Source organism: Neopelma chrysocephalum, unplaced genomic scaffold (genome assembly GCF_003984885.1).
Source record: "Neopelma chrysocephalum unplaced genomic scaffold, ASM398488v2 Primary Assembly neopelma1_76, whole genome shotgun sequence".
Classification (NCBI taxonomy): domain Eukaryota; kingdom Metazoa; phylum Chordata; class Aves; order Passeriformes; family Pipridae; genus Neopelma; species Neopelma chrysocephalum.
In genome coordinates, this window is record NW_020897737.1 from 865,374 (window position 1) to 890,002 (window position 24,629).

At 38.2% G+C, this 24,629-nt stretch overlaps 1 protein-coding gene across 9 annotated transcripts in view; it reads left to right on the forward strand.

Annotated features, from left to right (window-relative positions):
• GLRA2 (glycine receptor alpha 2) overlaps positions 1 to 24,629 on the forward strand; it is a 129,106-nt gene that overhangs the window by 21,088 nt on the left and 83,389 nt on the right. For 4 of the 9 annotated variants that reach the window (XM_027688975.1, XM_027688977.1, XM_027688971.1 and 1 more), the window contains exons 3-4: positions 4,837 to 4,904; positions 11,807 to 12,030. In XM_027688975.1, the coding sequence (XP_027544776.1) occupies positions 4,837 to 4,904; positions 11,807 to 12,030 (292 nt within the window). Of the gene's footprint in view, positions 1 to 4,836; positions 4,905 to 5,000; positions 5,069 to 11,806; positions 12,031 to 24,629 lie in introns of all 9 variants that reach the window. The other 5 variants (XM_027688972.1, XM_027688974.1, XM_027688979.1 and 2 more) reach the window with 3 other exon arrangements.

Consider the following 24,629-nt stretch of genomic DNA (forward strand, 5'->3'; position numbering starts at 1 on the left):
TGAGGATACAGATATGATTAGTTGCATTTAGGATGATCTCCAGGGCAAGAGTACAAGTAAATCTTCTCAAGAATGTATGAAATGAAGACAGATTTCTGGCTGTGTGCTATCAGTACGGGAGAATATTTAGCAAAGGCTGGAGTTAGGAGCTGGATGGGGCTCAAACGTACTTCTTTCGGCACTCATCACTCCATACGGGAATATTCCCGCACATTGGGATGGGTTCACCCCCTCTGGAAGCTGACAAGGAAAGGATTCATTCTCTAGTCAGATGGCAACAAGATCATAGATACTTTGGTACAGGACTTTTGAGGCAATATGCCACAGCAAATTCAGGGGAATATTCTGTATATTCAGATTTCTTGTGGTTATGGTGAGCAGATGAGTGTTGAGTTTCTGTAAGTGCTAGGTGTCCCGAGGTCACAGGAGGGGAAGCAGGGAAAAGAGAGCTGCAGGGAACAGAAGTGATATCTTAGCTGTTTATCAGAATACCAGACATCTACTTTCTGGTTGATTTGAGCATTAGCTGATTTGGACTTGGTTTGGTTTTTTTTTTTCCCTAAGTCCTTTCAAGAAACAGACATTTTCCTTATGACTCAAAAATCACTTTGATTATCTTGAATGTGCCCTGAAAGGCATCTTGTTACATTGGAGGTGACAAAAGGAAAACTAGGGGGAGAAAAAGATTTAATTAAAAATTATACTTTGCTTAATTTTTTTACAGGTAATGTCAGCTCTTTTTAGATTTTAGGCAGTAAGGTCAAATTAAAGTTTTCCATTGCCTTTGAAGAGTTTTAGATTGTGTTCTCAAACCTTGGCTATACTTCACAGAAGTTTACTGCTTTCATTTTAAAGGAACAATTACATTAGGAAAATCTTCTCTGATGGAGTCTGTTTTAGTTTAAAACCATTACCCCTTATTCTATGGCAGCATGCCCTGCTAAAAAGTTTGTTCCCGTCTTTCTTACAGGCCTGCTTTAAATATTGAAAGGCTGCAATAAGGTGTCCCTGGAGCCTTCTCTTCTGCAGGCTGAGCAAAGCCAACACACCTTTCCAATTTACAGAGAAGGATGTTGTGGGATACTGTGTCAAAGGCCTTACAGAATTCCAGATAGGTGACATCTGTAGCCCTTCCCTTGTCCACTCATGGAGTCGCTCCACCATAGAAAGCCATCACTTTGGTCATGCAGGACTTGTCCTTGGTGAAACCGCGCTGGCTGTCCCGAATCACTTCCCTGTCCTCCATTTGCTTTAGCGTAGCTTCTAGAGGGATCTGTTCTATGATCTTCCCAGGCACAGAGGTGAGGCTGACAGGTCAGTAGTTCCCAGGGTCTGCATTCTCCCCTTTTTAAAAATGGATGCAATGCTTCCCTTCTTCCAGTCACCAAGAACTTCGTGTGATTGCTATGGAGAGTATCATGGAGAGTGATTTGGCAAGTACATCAGTCAATTCCCTCAGGATTCTGGAATGCATCGAATCAGGTCCCATAGACTTATTTATTTTCAAATTCCTTGGATATTCACAAATGTAGTCTTCTCTCTTTTTTTTACTGAGTTTGCTGAGTTACTGTTTCACGCCTACCAGTAGAACACAAGCAAAAGACACTATGTAATTATATAATTGAGTAGGGAAACAGAGGGAGGTGTTTGCTTTTTTGTAAGATACAGTGCTCTACCATGTACCTACTCAGTGTACATCTGGACTGCAGTCTGTGATGTGGTAGCATATTTCCTAACATATGTAAGCATGTTTTCCTAACATAGTTAAGCATCTTTACTAGGTTCTGCTGGCACTCAGGAATATCATGCTAACATATTAAGGCTTTTGCAAGACAACACCCTGATATTAAAGAAAACTTGACAAAGAGCATGGGAAGATGCCAAGGCACTCAATGCCTCCTTCGCTACAGTCTTTATTGTCAAGAATGGTTTTCAGGAATCCCATGCCACTGAGACCCGTGAAAAAGTCCAGACCAATAAAAACTCAGTGGAGAAGAATTAGGCTACAGAGCATTTAGGCAAACTGGACACAGATGAGTCCACAGGAACACATAGGACACGCCCACAAGTAGAGCATGGTGCTAATAACATGAGGGCTGTGGGTTTGGTTTCCATATGGACCATTCACTTAAGAGTTGGACTCAGTGATCCTTGTGGGTCCCTTCCAACTCAGAATATTCTGTGAAAGTGCTGAAAGCTGGGTGGTTGCATTCTTAATTATCTTGGAAAGGTCGTGGCAACTGGAGGAGGTTCATCATTACGTGTTAAGAAAATGTCACGCCTGTATCTAAGAGGGACAAGGAGGAGAATACAGGAGCTACAGGCTAGCCAGCCTTACCTCAAAGCCTGGAACAAATCTCTTGAAGCCATTTCCAGACATGAAGATGACTGGTGGTAGTCAACATGGATTTATGAAGGGCAAATCATTCCTTACAATGCTAATTGCCTTCTATGAGGACTTGAAAGGCTTCATGAATAAGGAGAGAGCAGTGTGTATCTCAGCTTTAGCAAGGCTTTTGACACTGTCTCTCACAACTTGGAACAGGCTAGCTAAATGGGCATGGAAAACTGACTGAATTGCCATGCTTAAAGGGTTGTGAACAGCAGCACAACATCCAACTGGAGGCCAGTCACGACTGGTGTACTACGGGCATTGATACTGGGCCAATACTGTTTAACATCCTCATTAATTACCTGGATGATGGGACAGGGTGCACCCTCAAAAAATTTGCAAGAGATGTAAGTCTGGGAGGAATGATTAATCTCTTAGAGACTTGTGCTGCCATTCAGAGGGACCTGGATAGGCCATGCAAATGGGCCAACATGACCTCACCGTGTTCAGCAAAGGGAAATGCAGTCTTGCACCTTGGAAGGAACAGTCTGGGGGATGGCCAGCTGGAATGCAGCTTTGCAGAAAAGGCCATGGGGGTCCTGGTTTACACCAAGTTGCACATGAGCCAGCAACGTGCCCTTGCAGCAAGGGCAGCCTGTCACCTCTTGGGCTCCATTAGGCAGAGCATTGCCAGCAGGTTGAGGGAAGGGATCCTTCGCTCTGCTTAGAACTGGTGAGACACACCTGGAATGCTAAGTCCCCAGTGTGAGAGAGACATGAACTTACTGGTATGGGCCCAGCAAAATGTTAGGAATGTAATTAAAAGACCGGAGGATCTGTCATACAAGAAGAGGCTGAGAATGCTGAAGCCTAGGGAAAAGAAGGTTCTGGGGGATCTCATCCATGTGTATGAATAACTGATGGGGTGTAAGTAAGGAAGATGGAGCTAGATTTGTCTCAGTGGTACCTAGTTACAACAGAAGAGGCAGTGGGAACAAGCTGAAACACATGAAATTCCATGTAAACATGAGAGAAACCTTTTACTGTAAGGGCGACTAGGCTCAGGTTGCCTAGAGAAGCTGTGGAGTCTCCATCTCTGGATATATTCAAAGTCTGATGTGGCATGGTCTTGAGCAAACTGCTCTAGATGATCCTGCCTTGGGACTAAATGGACTAGGGGAACTAGGTGATCTCCAGATGTTCCTTCCAATTACAATGATTCAGTGATTCAGTTTGTCTGGATGAAGGGAAATATGTTGGTCAAGGTGCCCAGCCAGTAGAAATATCACCAATTAAAAGGAATAAAAAGGATAATATAGAGGGAAATAGCAGACTATTCGGTTTGTTTTGGCTTGGTGTTGAAAGTGGACACACATTTGCAATATAAAAAGAAAGTGTTTTAAAAACAATTCTTGTAAAAAACTGAGTAGAACAACACACTTCATTGGAAATTAACAGCCTCAAAACATATTACTGTTGGAATTTTGATTCCTAAAGCCAACATGATTGTTTCCTTGCAGGTGGGTGGCCTAGCACTCAGGAAGCTGACAATGGGCTCATTACTTTATCTTTCCATTTTTCAAAAAAGAAAGTAGTACTGTTTCCATCTTTTCTAAATCTATTTCAGATCTAAATATGAAACTAAATGTGGGTATTTATAGTCTGCACTGACTTTTTTTTATTTATATGGAAAATTACGTGATTAAAAGCCATAATGGGGAAAAAAAGAAGAAAGTACTGATACTCAGTGCTTGTACCACCTTTTTTGTCACTGAAATTGAGGCATTTAGCATTAATCCTTGTGGATTCAGTTGAGAACCCCTGTTTATTTCATCACACCTAAAAAATCAAGGAGGCTAATAGACAACTAATTAAATATTAAGTCCCCATTCATTCTGCTACACGTCAGTGACTGCTGAATACAAGCGAAGGAGGTGGGAGGGAAGAGAATGCAAACAGCTGTTTAATGAAAGCTGGAACGCATATTGCTAAAATATCTGTTTGTGGCAAGCCAGACATCTCCAGATCAGATGCACGAAGTGTTGTCTAAGTCGATTTTCAGTGGACTGGAGTCAAATGTGAAAAGTGGCCCTTGCTGGGAATTTCAGTGGCAAACCTTTGCCTAGAGAGTGGAGTAAATGTGGAGAGATAATCTTTTAATTTAAAGTCCTGGAGGAAGGGAGAAGGGAGAGAGGAGTGGTTGCAGTGCTAAAGTATATTCTGCGCTGGTACTGCGCATAAGAAAAAAGCCCTCACTCAATTCTCTCGTGAATCTCTAAATGCAAGGATGTACTTCTGTGTATTTATATAACAACTTCCAATGAAACTAGGTTAAGTACATCAGTGTTGATAAAGTTTTTCTTTCGATCAAAATTTACATGATCTGTGTGGGAAAACTCACTTTCTGCTTGTTTCCAGCCACATCTGTACCAGATTGTACGGAGGCTGAGGGATCTGTACTTTTGTTTCAATGTATATTGCAACATTTTTATTGCATTCCACAGGTCCTCCAGTAAACGTTACTTGCAATATTTTTATCAACAGTTTTGGATCAGTCACAGAAACCACAATGGTAAGTGCTATGATGTCATTGGCAAGAGAACAACAATACTTAATATATGTCATGAACAAAACCTGTCAATTTTTCTATTTATTGTTCAACTTGCAGGTCCTCCTGTAAATGTTACCTGCAACATATTTATCAACAGCTTTGGTTCAATAGCAGAAACTACAATGGTGAGTGGGACTGGTCATTGAAGCCATCTTGTGAAGGAGTGGGATGTGATGTAGAATAGGGATGCTCAGGACGTGGGGACATTGACTAAGTTATTAAGATACTAAAAACTTACAAGCTGAATAATAATAATAATAATAATAATAATAATAATAATAATAATAAAATAACAAAAAATAAATATAGAATAATTATATAAGAGATATATAAATTACTAAACTCACCTATCAAGTCCAAATGCACCTATATAGTAACCCCACCATAGTCTGTAGTAATTGTGATAGCAGCAAATATAAGTGTTTGCAAACCTGCTTTCTCAGGTTTTATTAGCACTGAAGAGACAGAGGAATGGCTGGAGCTCAGCTGTGGGGCTCCCTGCCAAGTACTCCATGTTTGAGTGTGTTTTACACCACATGCTGAATTATCTGCTGCTGCAGATAAGAGTCTTGGTTAACTTAGATAAATCTTTGTGAATTGCAGCCGCATCAGTAACTAAAGTGAATGCAAAACATGAATCAAATGATTATAACATATAGGTATAAGACTTAGGTATTTTGAGGTTAAATAGATACTAGGAAATTATGGGATTCCACCTGGCTAAAATTTGTATTTTGACTGAATGCAAAGAATACACTCAGTCAAAAAAAAAGAAAAAAAACCCAAAATGAAAATGCCAATTTTAATTATGATAAATCTAAAAATAAACAGTTCTATTTTTCATTTCAACATGAGATTTTGATTTTAATTTACGATTATTAATTTAGGATTAACCAAATCAAGCTAAAAAATGAAAATTAAAATTTTACTCCAATTTTTTTTTTGGTCTAGAAGGCTAGCAGTCTATTATCTTTTTTCGATATTTGCTAAGAAAAATAAGAACTATTCTTCTGAGTCCATTTAGAAAGGTTCTGAGTTTTTAAATCCTCTTTTTCAAAAATGAACAAAAAAGATCAGTTGTTTATTCAAGCCTACATACACCTGATTGTGGGGGCTAGTCCAGAGAGATATTTTTGATGGCTTTCTCATCATAATGTGATAAACCCATAATAAATATTAGGTGCTCATATCTATGGGACGTTTGAAGCAATTGCAAAGTAGTTTCACTACTGTTTTCTAGGTATTCCTACACAGCATCCAAGTCTTTCTGGATTTTCTGAAGCTAGAGGCAGTAAAGATGCTTGGCTTCCTGTACGACTGATATCCTTGTATCTAAAAATGAACTTGTTACCCACAAAAGGACTTGAAGTAAACCAAAGAACTGGTTTTTTATAAAATGGAATAGATACTGCCTTGAAGAACAGATAGTTAGCCCAACTTATGTATTTTGTTTAATATTCACTTAGATTCAGTTGTAATTCCTGCCATCATTTCAGAAAGTGGTGCCTAAGGAATGTAGAAACACAAAACTTCTGCTCCTAAATAATTTTATTTAAAACCCCACCCTGTTACTTAATATTTTCTAGAGATAAAAGGCAAGTTTTTTCTAGGACAGATTGTTTTCTAAAATAGTGTGGGAAAGACTCTACTAAAATTGACAATCTGTAACATACATAGCTATTAAAAAAACAGATAAGTTAATGCTTTAGAGTATTTATCTGTAATATTTTAAAAACACCTTAAAAGAAAATTAAAATTAATTTAAAAATGACAAGGAAAAAAACATATCATGGTGTAACATAATTATCAACAGACTTCATTTTCATTATTTTTTGAAAACTTCAATTGTTTTCCCTGTGTTTAAAGAATTCTGAGAAGATAGCTATGAATGTAGCCTTTTTACCCAGCCATGTCTGTTGATCCTAGTATGCAGAGCCATCAGCATAGCATTAAGTAGCAAAAATCCTGCACGTCACTAGCTTTACAAGATGGCATTCAATGAAAATATTTGCACGACCTAATGCTGATTGCATTAATTAGACTCCTTCATTGCTTTGATTAAATCCCCTCATTGCATTTTACCTTCTATCAAATATGTTAATGTGCACCTTTCCAATGTTCATTAACACATTTTGCTGAAAACAGCCAAACATTCAAGTAGTTGAAAACAAAGACTCTTGGCTTTCTTATTTTGCTTTGTTCATAATATCTGCTGAAAGTGTGGAAAGATTTCTCTAAGATGCTGTTCAATGGTTTGATATTGATTTTCTTAATGCTGTCACTTCTTTAATGACTATTGTGACTAGTTTTAGCAGTCTGCTCTGAGAGCCAGACATCAATTACTGTTCCATCTACTTTGCCTTTCTGAAATAGATATAATCATGTGGTAAAACTGTTGGCATCCCTTGTGATAAATAACAAGTTTTGTTTGACTCTTAGGAATCGTTTTTCCCTATAAAATGCTCTTGATGGTTTTGACATAAAACTAAACGATTCATTTAAAAGCCTGGATTGCAAATTCAATGGAGACACTCCTGTCTCAGAGGAGAGGAATGCTTAGTGAAACTATGTATATATACTGAAGGGGCATTATCAGAATATAACTTGGACGATCTACAGCAGTTCATTGGAAACTTGGGAGATGAAAACTTGTTTAGAGAAGCTTTCAGTAGGAGAAATTAACATGGAAAATAGGATTACAGTCCCAGACCTACTAAATTCAGTAAGCCAGGTTCTCACTAACATTATCAAGAGTATCTGCTGTTTTCTGATTAAGACAGAGAGTAGGATAAAATTCGTCCCTGTGTGAAAAGCCAGCACAACTCCAATGTGCAGCACACTCTTCTAAAACTAAAACTTTTAATTCAGAAATAAAACAGGATTTGTGCTGGTTCCCATGGATGAATTCCACAGACTCTTCATGAGTTTTAGTCCCAAAGATCTAGAGAAACAAAAGCACATATATCAGTCATTCTGCTCTATAATGCACATATGGGACAGAATCCCAATAGATTTCTTTTTTCCTGCAAAAGAAATGTTTTTCTTCCATATTAGAGTGATATATATTATACCGAAATGGAAACAGGGAAAAAAAGGCCAGTCAAGATAATATAGTTGGAAATTTTCTTCATTGATTCATCTTTCATGTAAGTCCTAACTTGCAGAGAAAGAGAAAAAGATGATCCTGAGTAACTTCACTGAATAAAGCAGTAAACTCTGTATCTATTTTTGGAAGCATTCACACATGCAGTATTCAGCAGAAAATTCACTGTACAGCATGACTGCTGTCGAGTATCACAGATGAGTAATCTACATCAGCCTGGGCAGCATCCCAAAGAATTCAGATGTTCAGTGTTGCTAATGACCAGGATTTTTTAGCTATCAGCTGTAGGAGAAGCTAAGAGAATTTATACATTGACAAGCTAATTGTTAATTACAGAAATGACTAACTGTGAGGACATTATTCTTGTCGTTATGCCCTATAATCAATGACTGACACTATGCAGCAGGTTCTCTGTTGGGGTGAATGCATCAAACTCCAGTTGTGTTTTAAGTACTTATGTTAGCAGAAAAAATTGCCATTCCTTTCTTTTAAAAGCTTGGCTGTGGCTGGCTGTATGATACTATCGTCCAACTAGAAAAAAACCTAAACCGTAATTACAAATAAGCTTCTTAGATCCTGATTAATTCATATGTATAGTTTTAAATACATAAAAGGCTTCCACTGAAGTAATTGGGGACACCTTGAATGCTTAGGTGCATAGGTAACCAAGTGCTTTTCTGTTGCATGGCCTTGAAATAGGTCATTAAACCTCTACTTTTCAGTTAACATTCCTATTTAGTCTTTTTGGTAAGACCCTTCAATTCATGGAAGACCAGCTAAGTCGGCTGTTTGTCTCAGACACCTGACTCAACTTCTGGGCAATCATTGCTGTTGGAGGGGAAGATGGGAGGAAAGCTAAGATCTAAGATGAGTGTCAGTTCAGAAACAGAAAGTAGCACTGAAGAGGGAGGAGGGTTCCCCTGCACTGCCCCTGCCACAGCAGTGCCTGAGAACAAAGGAATCCAGAGCTTTGCTGAAGATGTGGGCAGTGGATCTGGATTTGGATTTGCTGAAAGATGATTTCTATCTACATTCTTATAAACTAAGTATATCTGTGGATTGAGTCCCTAAATCTTCAGATAAAGCTATTGAAACTAATCAGATTAATATTCTTTCAGTATGTTTGTATTTCTCTGACCTTATGGCTTGAGAACAGAGGAAAGCTGTTTATCTGAGTTGCCTTGAGCTATTGCTAGCATTGGTGTTGCAACTGAGATGGAATCTTTAGGTCCACACTCCTTGTTCAGAGCAGTGGTGCTGTCAGAAAGAATTTGTAGAGCAGGTGTACTCCTGGTTGTGTAGGAGTGCATTACTACAGTCCACCCACTTCTACCCTCAGGAACTTGCAAAATACACACTGTAGTGTGCCTCAGCCCCGTGTTGTTCTACCATTCTCAAGAGAATTTTTCTTCAAAAGGCAGTTACAATGTTAGCACAGGAAAAGTAAATTCAAAATTCTGCACATGATTAGGTCTGAATGTGTAAACACACATCCCTCTCAACTGCTCATGCTGCAAGCACAGGAGGGAAAAATAATACTGTTTTTATGATGTGTATCTTATATTTCCATTTTTATTTCTCATTAAAAAGTATATATACATATATGTGTAAAACCTATCAGACATAAACAACGGTTTCAGTTCTGTTTTGTTTCTAACAAGGTTGCAGAGGGAAAGCATCAGTGTGATGGCTCTGATATTTATGAAGGGACATATTGAAAAATGTAATTTAATCCAATTGGCATTATTTATGATTTTGGTGTAATATATATCATCATATGCAAGCTCTTCTATGAACAAAGATTTTTTAGGCTGTTTTTTATTATCTAAATCACCAACCACGGAGGTTCATTTTTTTAATATATTTCTATATAATTTACTGATTTGACTTATTTATGATTTCTGTATCATGGGGGAAAAAATCCCTCTGCTTTTCATAGGCTTCATTATATATCTTATTACAAAATAAAATTAAAGGCAGTCGTGCAACTAGGTGTAGAAGTTTTATTCTATCAACAGTTGCTGATGACAGCTCCTGCCTTCTTTTCTGCAGAATTAAAATCAAGTGCTTTCCTGGATTTATGACTAAAGCTGTCCCATATAAAGTTTAAGACACATATAAAGACACATATAAATTTAAAGACACATTATAAACATAAGACACTTAGTTTCTAAGACTGAGAAATAAGGAATAGTGTGCTTATGGATAGTGCATCCTTACAAGATGTGATGACATTTTATAAGCTCAGAACTGCAAGTAGCTATTTGATCTTTAAATGTCTCAAACAAGACCATCATAAAAAGTACAATATGGGCTTTTGTAAGTATCTTTAATAAACAGGCTATTCTTGAGACCTCTCTCAGGTCTGTCTTGCTTTGATTAGTAGACATTCCTGTTTTGATTCACATCTATGCAAAACAGCAAAATGAAAATAAAAAAAAAAGGAAAAAAAGTCATGCTCATAGCGAGATTATAAAGCATCATCTGTTGGGTTAAAAAACTGCATTAGTTTCGATGTCAGAAGTATTCTGTCAGGGCAGCAGCACACCTCTCTACCACCCTACTGGGCAAAGGGTGGGAAAGCTGAAGCTTGGAAGAGCTTGTTCACAGAGTCTGCATATAGGGCAAGTTGCAGCTCCAATTAGAGTGAGAATATTTATCTACATTTCAAGAATAATAAGTTGTTTAGACTATGCAGTTCAGTTACTTAACTAAACCCAGGTCAGCTCACACATTTTCCAAGTCAAGAGCAGAGTGCTGCCATTTCAGTGTACTGCAGTTACCATAAAGCAAATCCTAAATGTGAGTGGTTTGTTCTGTCAACAGAATTATTTGATTAAATATTCCTTCAGATAATATAATAAATATTAATATTATTAAAGAATTATTTTTTTAGAGGAAGAGTAGATGTATTTGTAAAAGAGTGTTCACAAGCAAATTAAAATTAGTAATTTCAAGTAAATATGCTATGAAAGCAAAGAAAACTGGGAGAGATGACTTTGGAAATTCGGGATAAGGAGAATAAGCATCTGCTTCTTTCCATTCCCTCCAAAGAGTTTAGCCCCTAAATGCTCTTTGCACACTCCCTGTTAATAACCAGTTCTTGACATTGTTAATGTTCATTCTAAATAAACCTCTAAATAATTGCTGACTTTCCCAGTTGTGACTAGCAGACCACTGAGCAGAAGAATACATTTAGGCCAATTTTAATAGGATGCAGAGAGGGAGGAGTAAATGAAGAAACATAGAGAGAAAAGCATGCAGTAGATAGAAAAAGCAAACAAATAGTAAATAAGAAGTGCTTATTTAATTTCTTCTATACAGTTTTGGCTTCACTGGAATTAGCAGCTATTCATGAGTACATTAGACATAATTGATTTGCATATTGGAACCAATTTATTTAAATTGCTAGTTTCACAGAATATTTGTTGAAATTGTATATATCTAGCTGCAATGCTTTTTGACTTTCTAAGCACCTCTGAGTTAATTCATAGAATTTGAAAGAGGGTTATATTTGATATTGGAGGTTGCAGTTAATATTTTTCTCATCACTGAAGGAATTTTGATTTGGAAAATGTACCTGTTGGTTCAGTACAGCATTTTGACAACTTTATTTTCAAATGACAGGTCTAATGTTCAAAGGATAACACAAATGTTTGCTGTAATCCTGGTACTGTAGTAAATCTAAGAGCATAAAGAAAGCTAAAGCAGGCTTCCAGTTTTGATGGCTTAGTAACCTTTTTACATGGCATTTCTGTAGGACTACAGAGTGAACATTTTTTTGAGACAGCAGTGGAATGACTCACGTCTGGCTTACAGCGAATATCCTGATGATTCCCTGGATTTGGATCCCTCTATGTTGGACTCGATTTGGAAGCCAGATTTATTCTTTGCCAATGAGAAGGGAGCAAATTTCCATGATGTCACAACAGACAACAAATTGCTGAGGATTTCTAAAACTGGAAAAGTGTTGTACAGTATCAGGTAAACCAATTAAATTTACTTTTTTTCTCTTCATCCCCTTCTTTCTCCTCCCTATTTTTCTGGATTAAATGTACATATTTAATTTTTTGTATTCCCATGTGTACAACTTAAATGAGACTTAATCATAGCAGGGTGGAAGGAAAATTTGCCTGTGTTCCTTTGCTAAGCTTTTACTTCTTGCAAAATAGTCTCTTAAGTGGCACAGCGGTACTTCTTAGTCTTGTGGAAAACTTGAGGCTGTCTAGAACTTTAATGGTATGCCTCAGTAATTCCCATTAGTGTTAGCTCAAGTCACTACTCTTACAAAGAGAGGAAGTCAACTCTGTAGTCTGTAGGTTGCAATTTAAAAGTAAAGGGAAATAGTATTTTAAATTACTGCTCAACACTTTAAGTAAAAACATGCTTGAAATGCACTAAATTTGATGTGCAAGTCACTGGCTAATTGTTTGTATCTATTCACATTTAAAATAACTGGAATTATGGAAAGTGATTTTTTTTTTAAACTAAGTGCATTGAAGTGTGTGTCATGTGACTAGATTAAGGCTGAATTAATAAACACTGACAAAATATGATTTGATATGACCTGATGAAATGGGACATATGCAGAGAAACAGAGTTGTATTCCACAGGCATAAACAACAGCAAACAATCTGCAGTATTTATTTGACATTCAGCTTATGGTGAGCCGCTAATTGCTGAATATAGGTAGCCAAAGATGCAAAACACTCTATTATTGCTCTTATGATTGTTCAAAATGAATTAATTACTGCTTCTTATTTGTTCTTTGTTCCTGGGAATGGTTCTTGGCTTTTACCTTTCTAACACTGCAGAAAGTAAACATGATTGTATTTGTTTAACAGATTGTTTAGTGAATTTACTCATCTGTAAAGCAGATTAGTTTTGAAGGCAGTTATTTCTGATGGGGCATTCTGTTTGTGACCACATTTTCATTAGAGGAATTATTATTGATCCAGGCTCAGGATAGCTGTGTTCTTTGATATGTTAAATAAATAAGTATTAGCATGGTACTTCCTCCATTTACATAATTCTTGTGAAAATTCCTTGATAAGAGCCCAGTAATATTTGGATGAATTGAGTGAAGTGGAAAGCAAATGGTTACTGAGCAAGGTTTCAAACTGGTGTACCTGAACAGTTTGAGAAAAATAATAGGATACAAGAATGGAACTAGCGCGCTGGAAGAGTGATACATATGCTGCTACTTACAAATATTTTCTGTTTCACCCTGAGAAAGAAATGTTTGTTTGAATGACATCAGACACCATCTTATTGCAGGAAAGAGTGGAGTTGGGTGCTGTTGTGAATGCAGATGGATAATTTTCCTGACATTTGCCCATGTGGCAAAAGTAATATTTTGAGCTGCCATATCACATTTGTAAAGTTCCCACACCTAAATGCAAATTAATTGGAAGCAGAGTAAGCAATATTGCAACAGAGCACTAAGCAAAGCTCATTGCTTCTCATTTGTGTGTAACAGAGTTACAGAGTCTTACCTGGCACCTCTAAGATGGCATATAATTTTTTAGCACTTTAAAGAAAACTTTCCAGAGTATGGAAACTTGAAATCAGAAGGAATTAGAAAAACTTGTCTTTGTTCTCTAGATATTGGGCTAGATACATCTGTGTTATGTCAGTTGCTTGTAGTAATGCTATGTGTAAACAAGAATAATTTAGTGATTGGTTTCAGCATATTGGGAATGTTCTACTGTTACCATTTTCACTACTGCACCAAATAGCACTTTGCCTGCCATCATGATATTTAACATTTAGCATTTAGTGTGCTTTAAGTGTTTAAAGCACTTCACAAACACATCTGAGATGTTGCAGTGTCGGCTGTTTTGTCATATTTCCAAATTTAATAAAATCAAGGTCAGGTTAATCTCTCATAAGTACAAACCATTCTGTGCATAAAATGAGATAGAACTGCTCCTGGTAAATAGTAGGTAAGAAGCTAGGTGCATGTATTATATGGGGATGATATCCCTCTTCCCTATATACTGCACTGAGAACATGGAAATACACCATACAAGAGACTCTAGTTTGTGCTGTTGAATGCTCTGACGCCAAACTTGCCCTTTGTGAACACAGTTTGGAAGGTCACCTGGAACTACAGCTCAGGGTCCATATTTTACTAAAACAAGACATTTGATGTAGGATATGAGGGCTCAGATAAGTCATGAAAAGGTGAGTGAGGGTCTGCCCTGTGTGTTACCTCCACTGCAGTGCTTGGCTCTGGGAATTATCTCACCCTGTGGTAAGCATGAGGCTCTTCATCCTTCTTTCAGTGAGGGATAAGCCATCCTGCATTTAGTGGTGATGGTAGGCATGATGTAGATTTCCATCATAGTTTACCTTATAATAATTAGTTACATTGCTCATGCTTGCAGATTCCCACATCTATATTTAATTCTCTGGGAGTCATTACAGGAAACAAAAGGGTTGTTGATGGTTGATGTACCCACCTATGAATCATAAGTTTAGGAATCAAATACCATTTTTAGATGTTTGCTGCATGCTCAAATGACTGTCTTGATATTTGTTTTGATCTCAGATAGCATGCTATATAAAGCCTCAGTCTCTATATCTGGATAACTGTTCTAAACCTTTGGGTGCTGCAGGAAGAACTAGAGCCTTGTGGAGGGAAGAACCCAGCACTACTTAATACTACAAATATATGCTATTGCCACTAGAGATGTAGCAACAGCTCTTAGAGGCACATGTATTTTGAGAAGTCAGCAGTTACAGGAAAGTTATATTCAGCAACCAACTCCACTTTAGTCAAGATCAGTCTCAGTTGCACTCTCCAAACTGTTAAGTAGCTATAACTTCTATTTTAAAGCACTCTGCAGAGAGCAGTCAACACCAAGGGTTTGTATAGCAGTGTTCAATAAAATTAGTTTAAGTTGTGTTTATTTTGTATGCAGAAAAAAACAATGAGAGTTAAAATCATAATCTACATAATGTCACCCTCTAGATACTTGTGACTCATCCACTCCCAACCCTTGACTGATCTCTGCATGGATTTTGATGGGGCTTATGCACTTGGAAAGCGTGGCAGCACTGTGTGATGATACTAAGAATCCGGTTCTGGGCACTCACATTCTGTATGACACCTGTATTTTGCATCACATACACCACTACACTGGTTTTATGTTCCAGGGACAAGAATCATATCTGCTCTGGCCTATTGAGGACACCTGAGACATCAGGAAAATGCTAAATAAACTCACAGGAGGCTTCACATTCTCTCCAAGCCACCCATTTGTGGTACCTGATTCCCACATATTCATTTCAGGCTGTCAGCCAGCTCAGAATATTAGCATCTGCCTGAAAGCTTATTTTAGCAAAGTGATAGAAAGTGGTTTTATTAAGGTTTGTGTACTTTTTTTCTGCATTAATTGCGTCCTTCTCTTTTTAATATTTTCAGTGCATCTCAGCCATATGAGATTGATTCAGAAGGTGATATAAATCAACTGTAATGTTGATCCATGGCACTGAACCTAGAATATATTGGTCAGGAAGGTAAAGGCATTGTAACGATTTTTTTTTTTACCTCCTGCTCCAGAAAACACTCTCGGTTGCCTAATAAGGTTGTAGAACTGTGCTCTGAATTGTGATGCCAGGTGCATTTAGCCAGAAATAGTTACAAAGCAGATTACTACATATTTTTTAAATATGAGAAGATTCACAAATTCACAAATTACATTTCTTCTCCTATTTTTGCTATTCTTGTTCAAAGAGCAATGAATTACGTAAGAATTTTCTCAAGTCTTTCAAAATATCTGTTTTTCTGTCTTTGTTTGTCTTCACAGAGCCAGAAGTGTTACACTTACATAGACAATTAGTTCTTCATGGTTTCAACTATTGACCTAGTTTTAATTGTAAATGTTACTATGGACGAGGACAGAGTGTCTACTAGAAAGCACTTCTTTGCTGTAGGGCACCAAGAAACAGAGAAAGTTCAAGCTGTTGGATTGCTCCATTTGTGTAGCTGTTCTAGGAATGATTACTAGCCACTCCATTTTGGCAACAATTAGCTGACAGGGTGAGTTGGCCCATCCAACAGGCCTCATCTGCTTATGCAAGCCAAGGGAAGTATCTGTGAAAACAGCACATTTATTTGCAACACCACCTCCCACACCAGCTGCCTTACTCAGGAGTTTCCAAAATCAGCTGTTCCTACTGTGGCCATTGTGCTCAGGGAGAGAGCACTGAATCAACTTTCTCCTGCACCCCCATGACCCCACACACCACTTTGTGTTATATTAGGAGTTATGACTACCATGTCCATCATGTAAATAATCAGAAGAAATCTATAGCACTTTTGTAATGCAGCTTTTCTGAGTGAAACTTCTGTGTTTCCTAGTCTCCTCTATACCCATGTTTTTTGCTCTATGGGAAAGAAAAGCAGATCAGGGAAATACATAGGTAGCACTGCTAGTCCTTCTGCAACAGACTACTCATATGGCAAAAAGTTCACTAGCCTTCTGAAATATGTTGGTTTTAAATAAGATCAGATCTTGGATTTTTTGTGTGGCTACGGCAGAATATGTTGCCATGTTAAACTGAAGTCAGACGTAGGTTTTCTAAAACAATTTTGGGGCACAGATTTTATCAGCTATATGATATTGAGGTTCCATTTATACCCGTTGTGTATAAAACATCCATGTCATGGCACAGCCTAGCTTAGCAGAATGGTAGAAAATGTTATGTTCTACAGCTCTGTGCATTCTGTGCTTTAATTTGATGACTTCAATTTTATTTTACAATCTAATGTTTGGATTTAAGGGGATTTGGACTTCATTAGCAGCATTGTCTTTCCATGTGACAGATTAGCAGAGGTGGGAGCAGAGAGATGTTTATCATGACTGACGCAGCTGTTTACTTATTAAACTCTGACCTCACACAATCATATTTATTACCTCAGGTCCTATCAGAATATTACTGGTATTGACAAAGTGGAGATTTTCCCTTGGAAGTTAACGTCAATCAGCACAGGGTATTTTCCTTGAAAACTATGTAGTTCTTGCATTAGCAACACTATCCCATGCTAACTGCCTCGACTTTCCAGAGGCATAAAATATACCACAAAACATACCTCATTACCTCAAAGTAAATTTTCCACATTTAAAACAAACGAAAACATTGAAGGATAATCAATGCAGAAATGCTAACTGAAATAGAGAACATATCTAAAAAAACTTGGGGCTTTAACAGCTATTAGCTACTGTAGGCAGAGGTTTTATAGTACTACAATCACTAAACTTTATTAGACTGTACAATGTTACTGGGACACAGTGACTTCCCAAATTGTGGCTGTATGCTATGTGAATCCAGTGAACTTGACAAATTTGTCTTTCCATGGGCATGATTACAATAATAACAATGTTTTCAGAGGCCAAAAAATTGCAGCTTTTTGTGGGAGAAGCAGCCATTCTCATTGTGGCTGAACCCAATGTCTTTGGATTATCGTTAGCTGAGCTGCTTGCTTTTCACCCTTCCTTTTTCTTTCCTTCTTTCCCTTATTCCTACCTCTCCTTCCAGCCCCACTCCCCTTCCTTGCAGGGTCTTTTAATTAAATAGGCTCAGATTCTTCTCATTCTGTGGGATTGTTTCCTAACACTCTCTTAACTCCATCACCCACTCCCATCTTTCTCATTCCCTCCCAAATTCAATCTGAGGATCTAGCCCTGGCTTTCCAAAACCTTTGCTTTCCTGTTGTATCTAAAGTACTTGGTTTGAATAACAAATAATGAAATCTACTAAATAAATAATAAAGCCTAGTGTGGGTACTTTGTTATGCAACTAACACAGCTATTGTGAAAACCCCATTGATCAGGCAGCTTACAGAAAGAATAATTTACATTTTAATGACACAAAATTAGTTGCTTTTTCACTTCATAAGGTATTTAAAGCAAAGCAGAGACATGGACATTATATCTGAGCATGTACAGCATTACTTCTTCCTCTCATGCCATGCACATCTCCAGCTGACACATAAGAGCTCTGGAGGTGAGGTAAATACAAACACGAGAGGAGAGCTCCATAGACTGAAGGACAATGCTGCTAGTAGAACAAATGGCTCTGAACTGGTCATAAGTAAGCTTAAAGAGGAAGTTATAAAGTTTACAGCTGTATACACCTTGAATTCCTAGAACAATATTCCAACAGACATGGGGATGCCCACACATGAACTCTGATAATTTTGAAGGGGATGAGATGATCAGAGTTTATGGCCCAAGATGTCACTTTTATAGCCCCATATTCCTGAGTCTCAAATAAAAAGGAAGACTTTGTTCTAAGTAAAAAAGTGAAAAATGCTGCTGGAGACCAATTTGTACATGTGAAGTTGTTCTTGGCTGGCAGGATCAAAAAATATTGGCAGGTGGTTACTTCTGGATGCCAATGGGACAGTTGCATAGCCAAGCACATGTCTGTACTGGCTCTCCTTATGGGTATTGGCAATGCCTGTCCTTGATTGCTGGTGACTTCATTTACCCGTTGAACTTGCACTAGAGCAGATAAAGGTTAGGTGTAAAATAACGCAGGTGCAGGAACCCTTTCTAAATGGTACAGAAAAGCATTTTCCTAGAACATGATTCCAGGGCTGAAGGTCTTTTGCCAATTGAATTGCAATATATGGCTTCGAACAGAGATGTTATAATGGCAGGAAGAAAGCAACACCATACTAAACACACACTGCAGGAAAACTAGATAGAAAATGACAGAGGAGAAAGGAGAGATGAAATACCGTTCTTCATGGAAAGGAACAGGTGGTTACAGAATTTAACTGTTACATGCAATCATACTTGAATTTAATTTCATAGATTTGTTTGAGCAATAATTGAAAAATCATTTGCTGGCAGCTCATGTGCTGGCTTTGTGTATCTGCAGACAGTGATTGCATTACAATGAGAAGTGGGATGCCTGTAATGAGAAATCCACCACCGTGCTCCCTGCCAGCTCCTGTGTTGTTAAGCAGTACATGAAGCAAAGCAAAGCACTGGAGGGAGGGAGACCACGCTCGGAAACAGCAGTGCATGAAACTCCAGTATGTAGCTCACATTTAGCCATAGCAGAGAAGGCTCCATGTCTCCTCTAAACTCGACTTCAGCCTGTTCCCATCTGACAGAAATGAAGCTGCAGAACATGACAAATATTAAAGAGGAATTCCAGGACTCCTCAAAAAAAAGGGGAAAAGCAGTCAGTTTGACTGTTCTATTTAACAGGACAAAGCCTGTAGACTGTGAAAATTACCAGAATTGACATTCAAAATGATGAGTCAGGTCCCTGAAAAAATAATGAGATGGACTACAAAATGAAAAGCCCTTTAAAAGAAGAATACCACTGGGAATTTTAGGGGTTTTTTTGCCTTCTGATATATGAACAATGTGTGTGCCCTTCTCTCAGGCACGGATCACCCAAGAGAGGGGGCTGGGAAGAATATAAGGAGATTTTAGATTCTCCTCCCTGTTTCAGTGCCACTAGCCTGAATGGCATTTGCTCCTGTGTCATGCAATGCTGTCATGGTTGCTGTGCAACTTCATCTCCCCTGCCAGTTTAGTGGGGAACTTTGTCTGCTTTTGCTTAGGTAATATTTTTATGGTTTTTTTCAGCAGCTACAAGGATCAGGGATTTAATCTTTCAAAGAAAAAATGTACCACTAAAAGTATTTTTATCTTTATTGTCAGTTTAGAGTTTAAGAAAAATACCAGAAAACTTGCAATTTATGATAGTATCTTTAGATTTAGCAATACTGGGAAAAAAAATCCCACTTGTCTCACTGAATCCAACACTGAGGGGTTTGCACAGGTATAAGTCTTTTCATAAAAATGGCACATAGCCAATGCCAGCAGTGATCATGCATGTGCTATTTATGTTCTGGTATTTGCAACATAATGTCCTAGATTGTGAAATCTCCTGTCCCAGCAGCTGAGGTGCAGATGGGTGTAATGTGGAAGAATGAAGGGATAAGAATAGAAACAAAATGTTATTTTTGACACCATGCCTACTCATAGTGAGGCATTTGTTGCTTTTCATGCTAGTGAGGAGATAATCATGGGGGGTTTTTTGTGTAGAGAAGGGATTTTTACCCTTATCTCTATGACTATTTAAATTCCCAACAATATTTCTATACTTAATGAGACTGATCCCAGTTATTTATCATTAGAAAAAGCTCTGTGAGGAGGCAGCTGTTCTGTAGCCCAGTCACAGACAACCGCTCTTGCAGGATAACTAATGAAAAGGATATTCCCCTGTCATCAGATACCTTGTATTGTGATCCATGGGCATTTCTCACGTAGGATCAGTGTCCTCCTCTGGGGTGAGAAGTCACCTAGATCAAGGGAAGTTTTGGGTGTGTTGCAGCACATCAGGCTGTGATGTGATAGGTGTTTGTAAAGTGGATTAGAATACAGTCTAACAGTTGCTGCAGACTGGGCAATATGTCAAGTCTCAGTTAAAATTACATATTCTCTTAAATTTATATAAAAATGTATTTTTGGATTATGTTATGTGTAAACCCAATTCCCTAAGACTTGAACGTGGTACTAGCAGTTCATTACTTCAGATTTGTGTTGTGGACCATTCACAAGCAGTTTGTCTTGTAGTACTCTGAAGCGTTTTTGTAGCACTGTGAGATAATCAGAGAAGTGCTGTGGTGGTGGTGAGCCCCAGCCTTCAAAACCCACAAGTGAAAGAGTGAGATTGGAAATCATCTTGAGAACAGTTACAAACATTTTATTCCTATTGAATTTATTTCTTTTTTTTTTTTTTTGCAAAATCCTTACCCTCTACTGCTTTGGGAGTTAGTTGTGAATGGGCAGACTGGCCTCGAGACTTAATACCCTGAAGAGAGGTAGGAGTGACATTTGACAGGAACTGGGCAACAGGAAAAGTAGGGGAAAAGGGTATGAGGACAGACCAGGATACAAATGGAAGAGTCTGGGCTCTGTGTCATGTAGGTGACTCTGGGAGAAGTGTAGGGTAGATGGGCAGACATTGGAGCAGGTGGGGAAAGCATGTCCAGGCCAGAGAAAGAATAGGACAAAGGCAGGAATGAGCAAAGGATAAAGAGGAGACACAGTATCTCAGCCCAGCTACTGAGTTCAGGACTTGATTGCACTGCACATAAATACGTCTGAGCCCCCTTGGCTGCACATGTGTGTCACACTCTCCACTGCCTTTTTCTCAGAGGATGTTTGCTGGCTACAGCAGCTACATTTAGGGCAGCAGCAGTGCCTGTGCTGAGCTCTGCTGCTGGTCTGTCTGAGGCCATGGCTACTCACACCAGGAAAAGACACTGGCATTGCAAAACAAAATGTTCAGGTGTTAAAAGATCACCAGCATGAGGGTTTCTGATTAATAACACGTTGTCAGGCTATTTATTTTTTTTTGCCGTGAGATGCCTTATTTTGGCTTCTGTGACAAAGGAAGCTACAGTCTGCAGGGCTTTTGTCTTTCTGTCCGCAGAAAGTAGGGAATGCAGACCTCGGAGTGATGCTGTCAGGGGGTTCCTGGGGTGACCAGAAATTAAAGATTTTGAGCTGAGGCGAGAAGAGACACAGGCCCACAACCCAAGTCTGTGTGATTTCTCACGACATTATAGTGAAACTAGGGAATGAAAGAGGGGAGTTTGAATGAAATGCTGAGTGAAGTCATCCCAGCAATGCCTGCTGCACTTTGAAGGCCTTTAAGGTCTCAGCAGATGCTGCTGAGAAGGACTTACCTGGTATATGAGGGAATCCTCAGAAAGAGGTTCCAAAACTTAAGATAGACAATGCTGCCCTGGAGTGCTTGGATCACAGCCCGGTCTGTGATACAGCGTTGCTCGGTAATATTATTGATTGATTGATTTATTATTTTTGTCGCAGTGACAGCTAATTGTTCATTCTTTGTTTTCTGGCTCTGATTCTGCATTTTGTTCTGTTCATACTCTATTTGGACTATTCCAGGACTTGTTTCTTCCTTGGCTGTGGGGTAGGGAGGGAAAGAAGAGAGCAGCTTTTCCTCTCCTCGGAGGCAGCTTGCTGTCCCTGGCATTGTGCCTGGCGTGCTGAGGCGCTGGAGACGTGACTCGCTCCTGCTCCCTCATGAGCCCTCTCTGCTCAGCTGGAAAACATAATGTGCCCAACCCCAGAGCTTTCTGTGAGCCAGCTGTGCCACCTGAGTCTGGCTAGCGGGATCTAAAGGGTGCTCAGGTAGCTGAAGTCAAAATCAAGTCTATGATCAGCTTCTTCTCCTTTCAGTTTTACAGATGGTTCATAAAGCACTTCCCATCAGTGTTTTATGGTTCTGTGCCACCAAATCTGTTGTTTATGTATCTCAAATGCCTTGGTGGTGGGGTGTTGAAAAATAAAATAATTGTTCTACAGCAGTTTATTCCCTTTTAATAATGATTAAAGTATTCATCAATGTAGTTCGCCATTAAATTTGCTCTTTGCACCAAATCTCCAGGGGCCCTTCTTGAATTTGCCAAGTGTGAGACACTCATTTTGCCGAAACATTTTCTGTCAATGACACTGTTGTTATCAGCAATGGGGGTAGCTATATCTACCTAACACTTTCTATTTCTGATCCTGTGTCCTTATTTATGTAAATATGTAAGTAGTGACATGGAACCAGGGTTGGAAACACTTGCAGTATCCTATTTTTACTGAAAATTAGACAACTGGTATAAATTGATCCACCATCATGGACTTCAGTGGATCTATTTCAAACTCCAGCAGCTGAACATTTAGCATGTAGTAATCTCGTTGAAAATCAGTGGATCTGTGGGTGATACCAGGCTATAAGCATTTGTTTCAACATTTGCATTACTCCTAGTGAAAGGGATTACAGAGGCAAAGATGTGAACTATGAATGGCTACTCTGCTGAGATGAGCAACAGGTAGAGGTAAAGCTGTAAGGGCCTATAAGGGCATGATCTCTTGAGCTAACCTCATTAACACAGTGAACGGAAATTATTATTCATTTGTCAAGGTGAGAATAGAATAATTCAGTCTTCCTGACAGATACCAGTGACTAGGAAGTGAAAGTAGGACTTCAGGCTTTGTGTGGACCAACATAATGAACATTTTCTCATCTCACCTCCAGGAAAAAAAAAAAAGAATATATATCTACCTAGTATCAATTTTTCCCTAGTGAGGCTTAAAAGCTGCAATTGGATGTATTTGTTTTCTCACGAGTTTGATATTAAAATAACAAGAGATCTCCCTGACCATGTATGTAGTCACCCTCCAAACTATTTGGGGTTTTGGGGAGTAGAAAGGGATTAAGGGGAAAGGAAACAAAGTCAGTGTGCAGTCCTGACACCTGACAGTCAGTAAAATCCGAGGGGTGGATATGCCATGCCTACTTCAATGAATGCAACAAATGACATATTTACAATGGCTGGATTTGCATGAAGGCATGTTTGAAAAGAACTTAAAACATCTAAGCCCTATTTAGAAGATGAGTGAAAAGAAGGAAGAGAGTTCGATATAGCAATGTTTCAGAAAATAAGGCAGAAGCAATGTTTTGTTAATTCTGGGGATTAGCAATTTAATTAGCTCAATCTTTAATACAGGAAATTACCTAGTGAAAATGATACTAGTTAACATTTGCAGGGCACTTAAAGTATTTAAATGAGGAAAGGACAGATTGTCAATGACATTTATATGTCTACTAGATACACTTTTTTCTCTAGATGACAATTTTTTTTAAGCTTATGCTATTTGCTTCCAAAGGTTAAATGGGAGTTTATTTACTATGATAATATTGAGAGGAATACTTTTATTCATCTCAGTGCCCTTCACTAATACATACAACTGATCTCTAATTTCCTGATACTATCATCTTGTTCACTGAAGACTGTGTCAAGATGAAAATAATGTGGCTTTCTGTGCGATGTTGAATGTGATCTTTGATTAAGACACAATTTTGATCTCAGTTACCTAAATATCATCTTTTTGTCATAGTGATTTTATGACAGGATGGTAGGTCTAGAAGCCCAGTCAGGCCATCCCCAAAAACTGACATGGTGAAGAAATAGACTGAAAGAGCTTGAATCAGTTGTATGTGGTAAGAACCAAAAAATTGCCTTGGGAGACAGAACTTAGTCAAGTATTTCTCCATAGAGATCACATTTGTCCATGAGAAGACATAGTTTCAAGGTTATGTGTTCAAACAGCTGGCCCGTGGGTTCACTGACATAATTAAAAATTTATTCTCATTGTACTGAGTTAATGTTTCAGTTTCCCTTCAGATCAGACAATCTTGTTATCATCCTTACTGAGGAATAGGCACAGAGGATTTTTTTTATTTGCTTTCTTTGTGTCAAAGTGGTTTTTTGTGCTGAAGGTAATCTGAAATAGAAATGTACTTTTAAAATATGATTTAAACCAAAATCCTAACACATCTGTTTTTCAAAGCAGCTAGTTGTTTGTAATTATGCCATCCTACTGGTTTGCTAAAAATGGTTTCTTCTCCTCAAACAAAAAAATAAAAGAAATAAAGCAGAAAAGAAGTATTGAAGCAGATTTCCCTTAAATGTGGAAAGCTAAAATCAACTAAAAAAAAGGAAGAAAAAAAAGAAACATTAA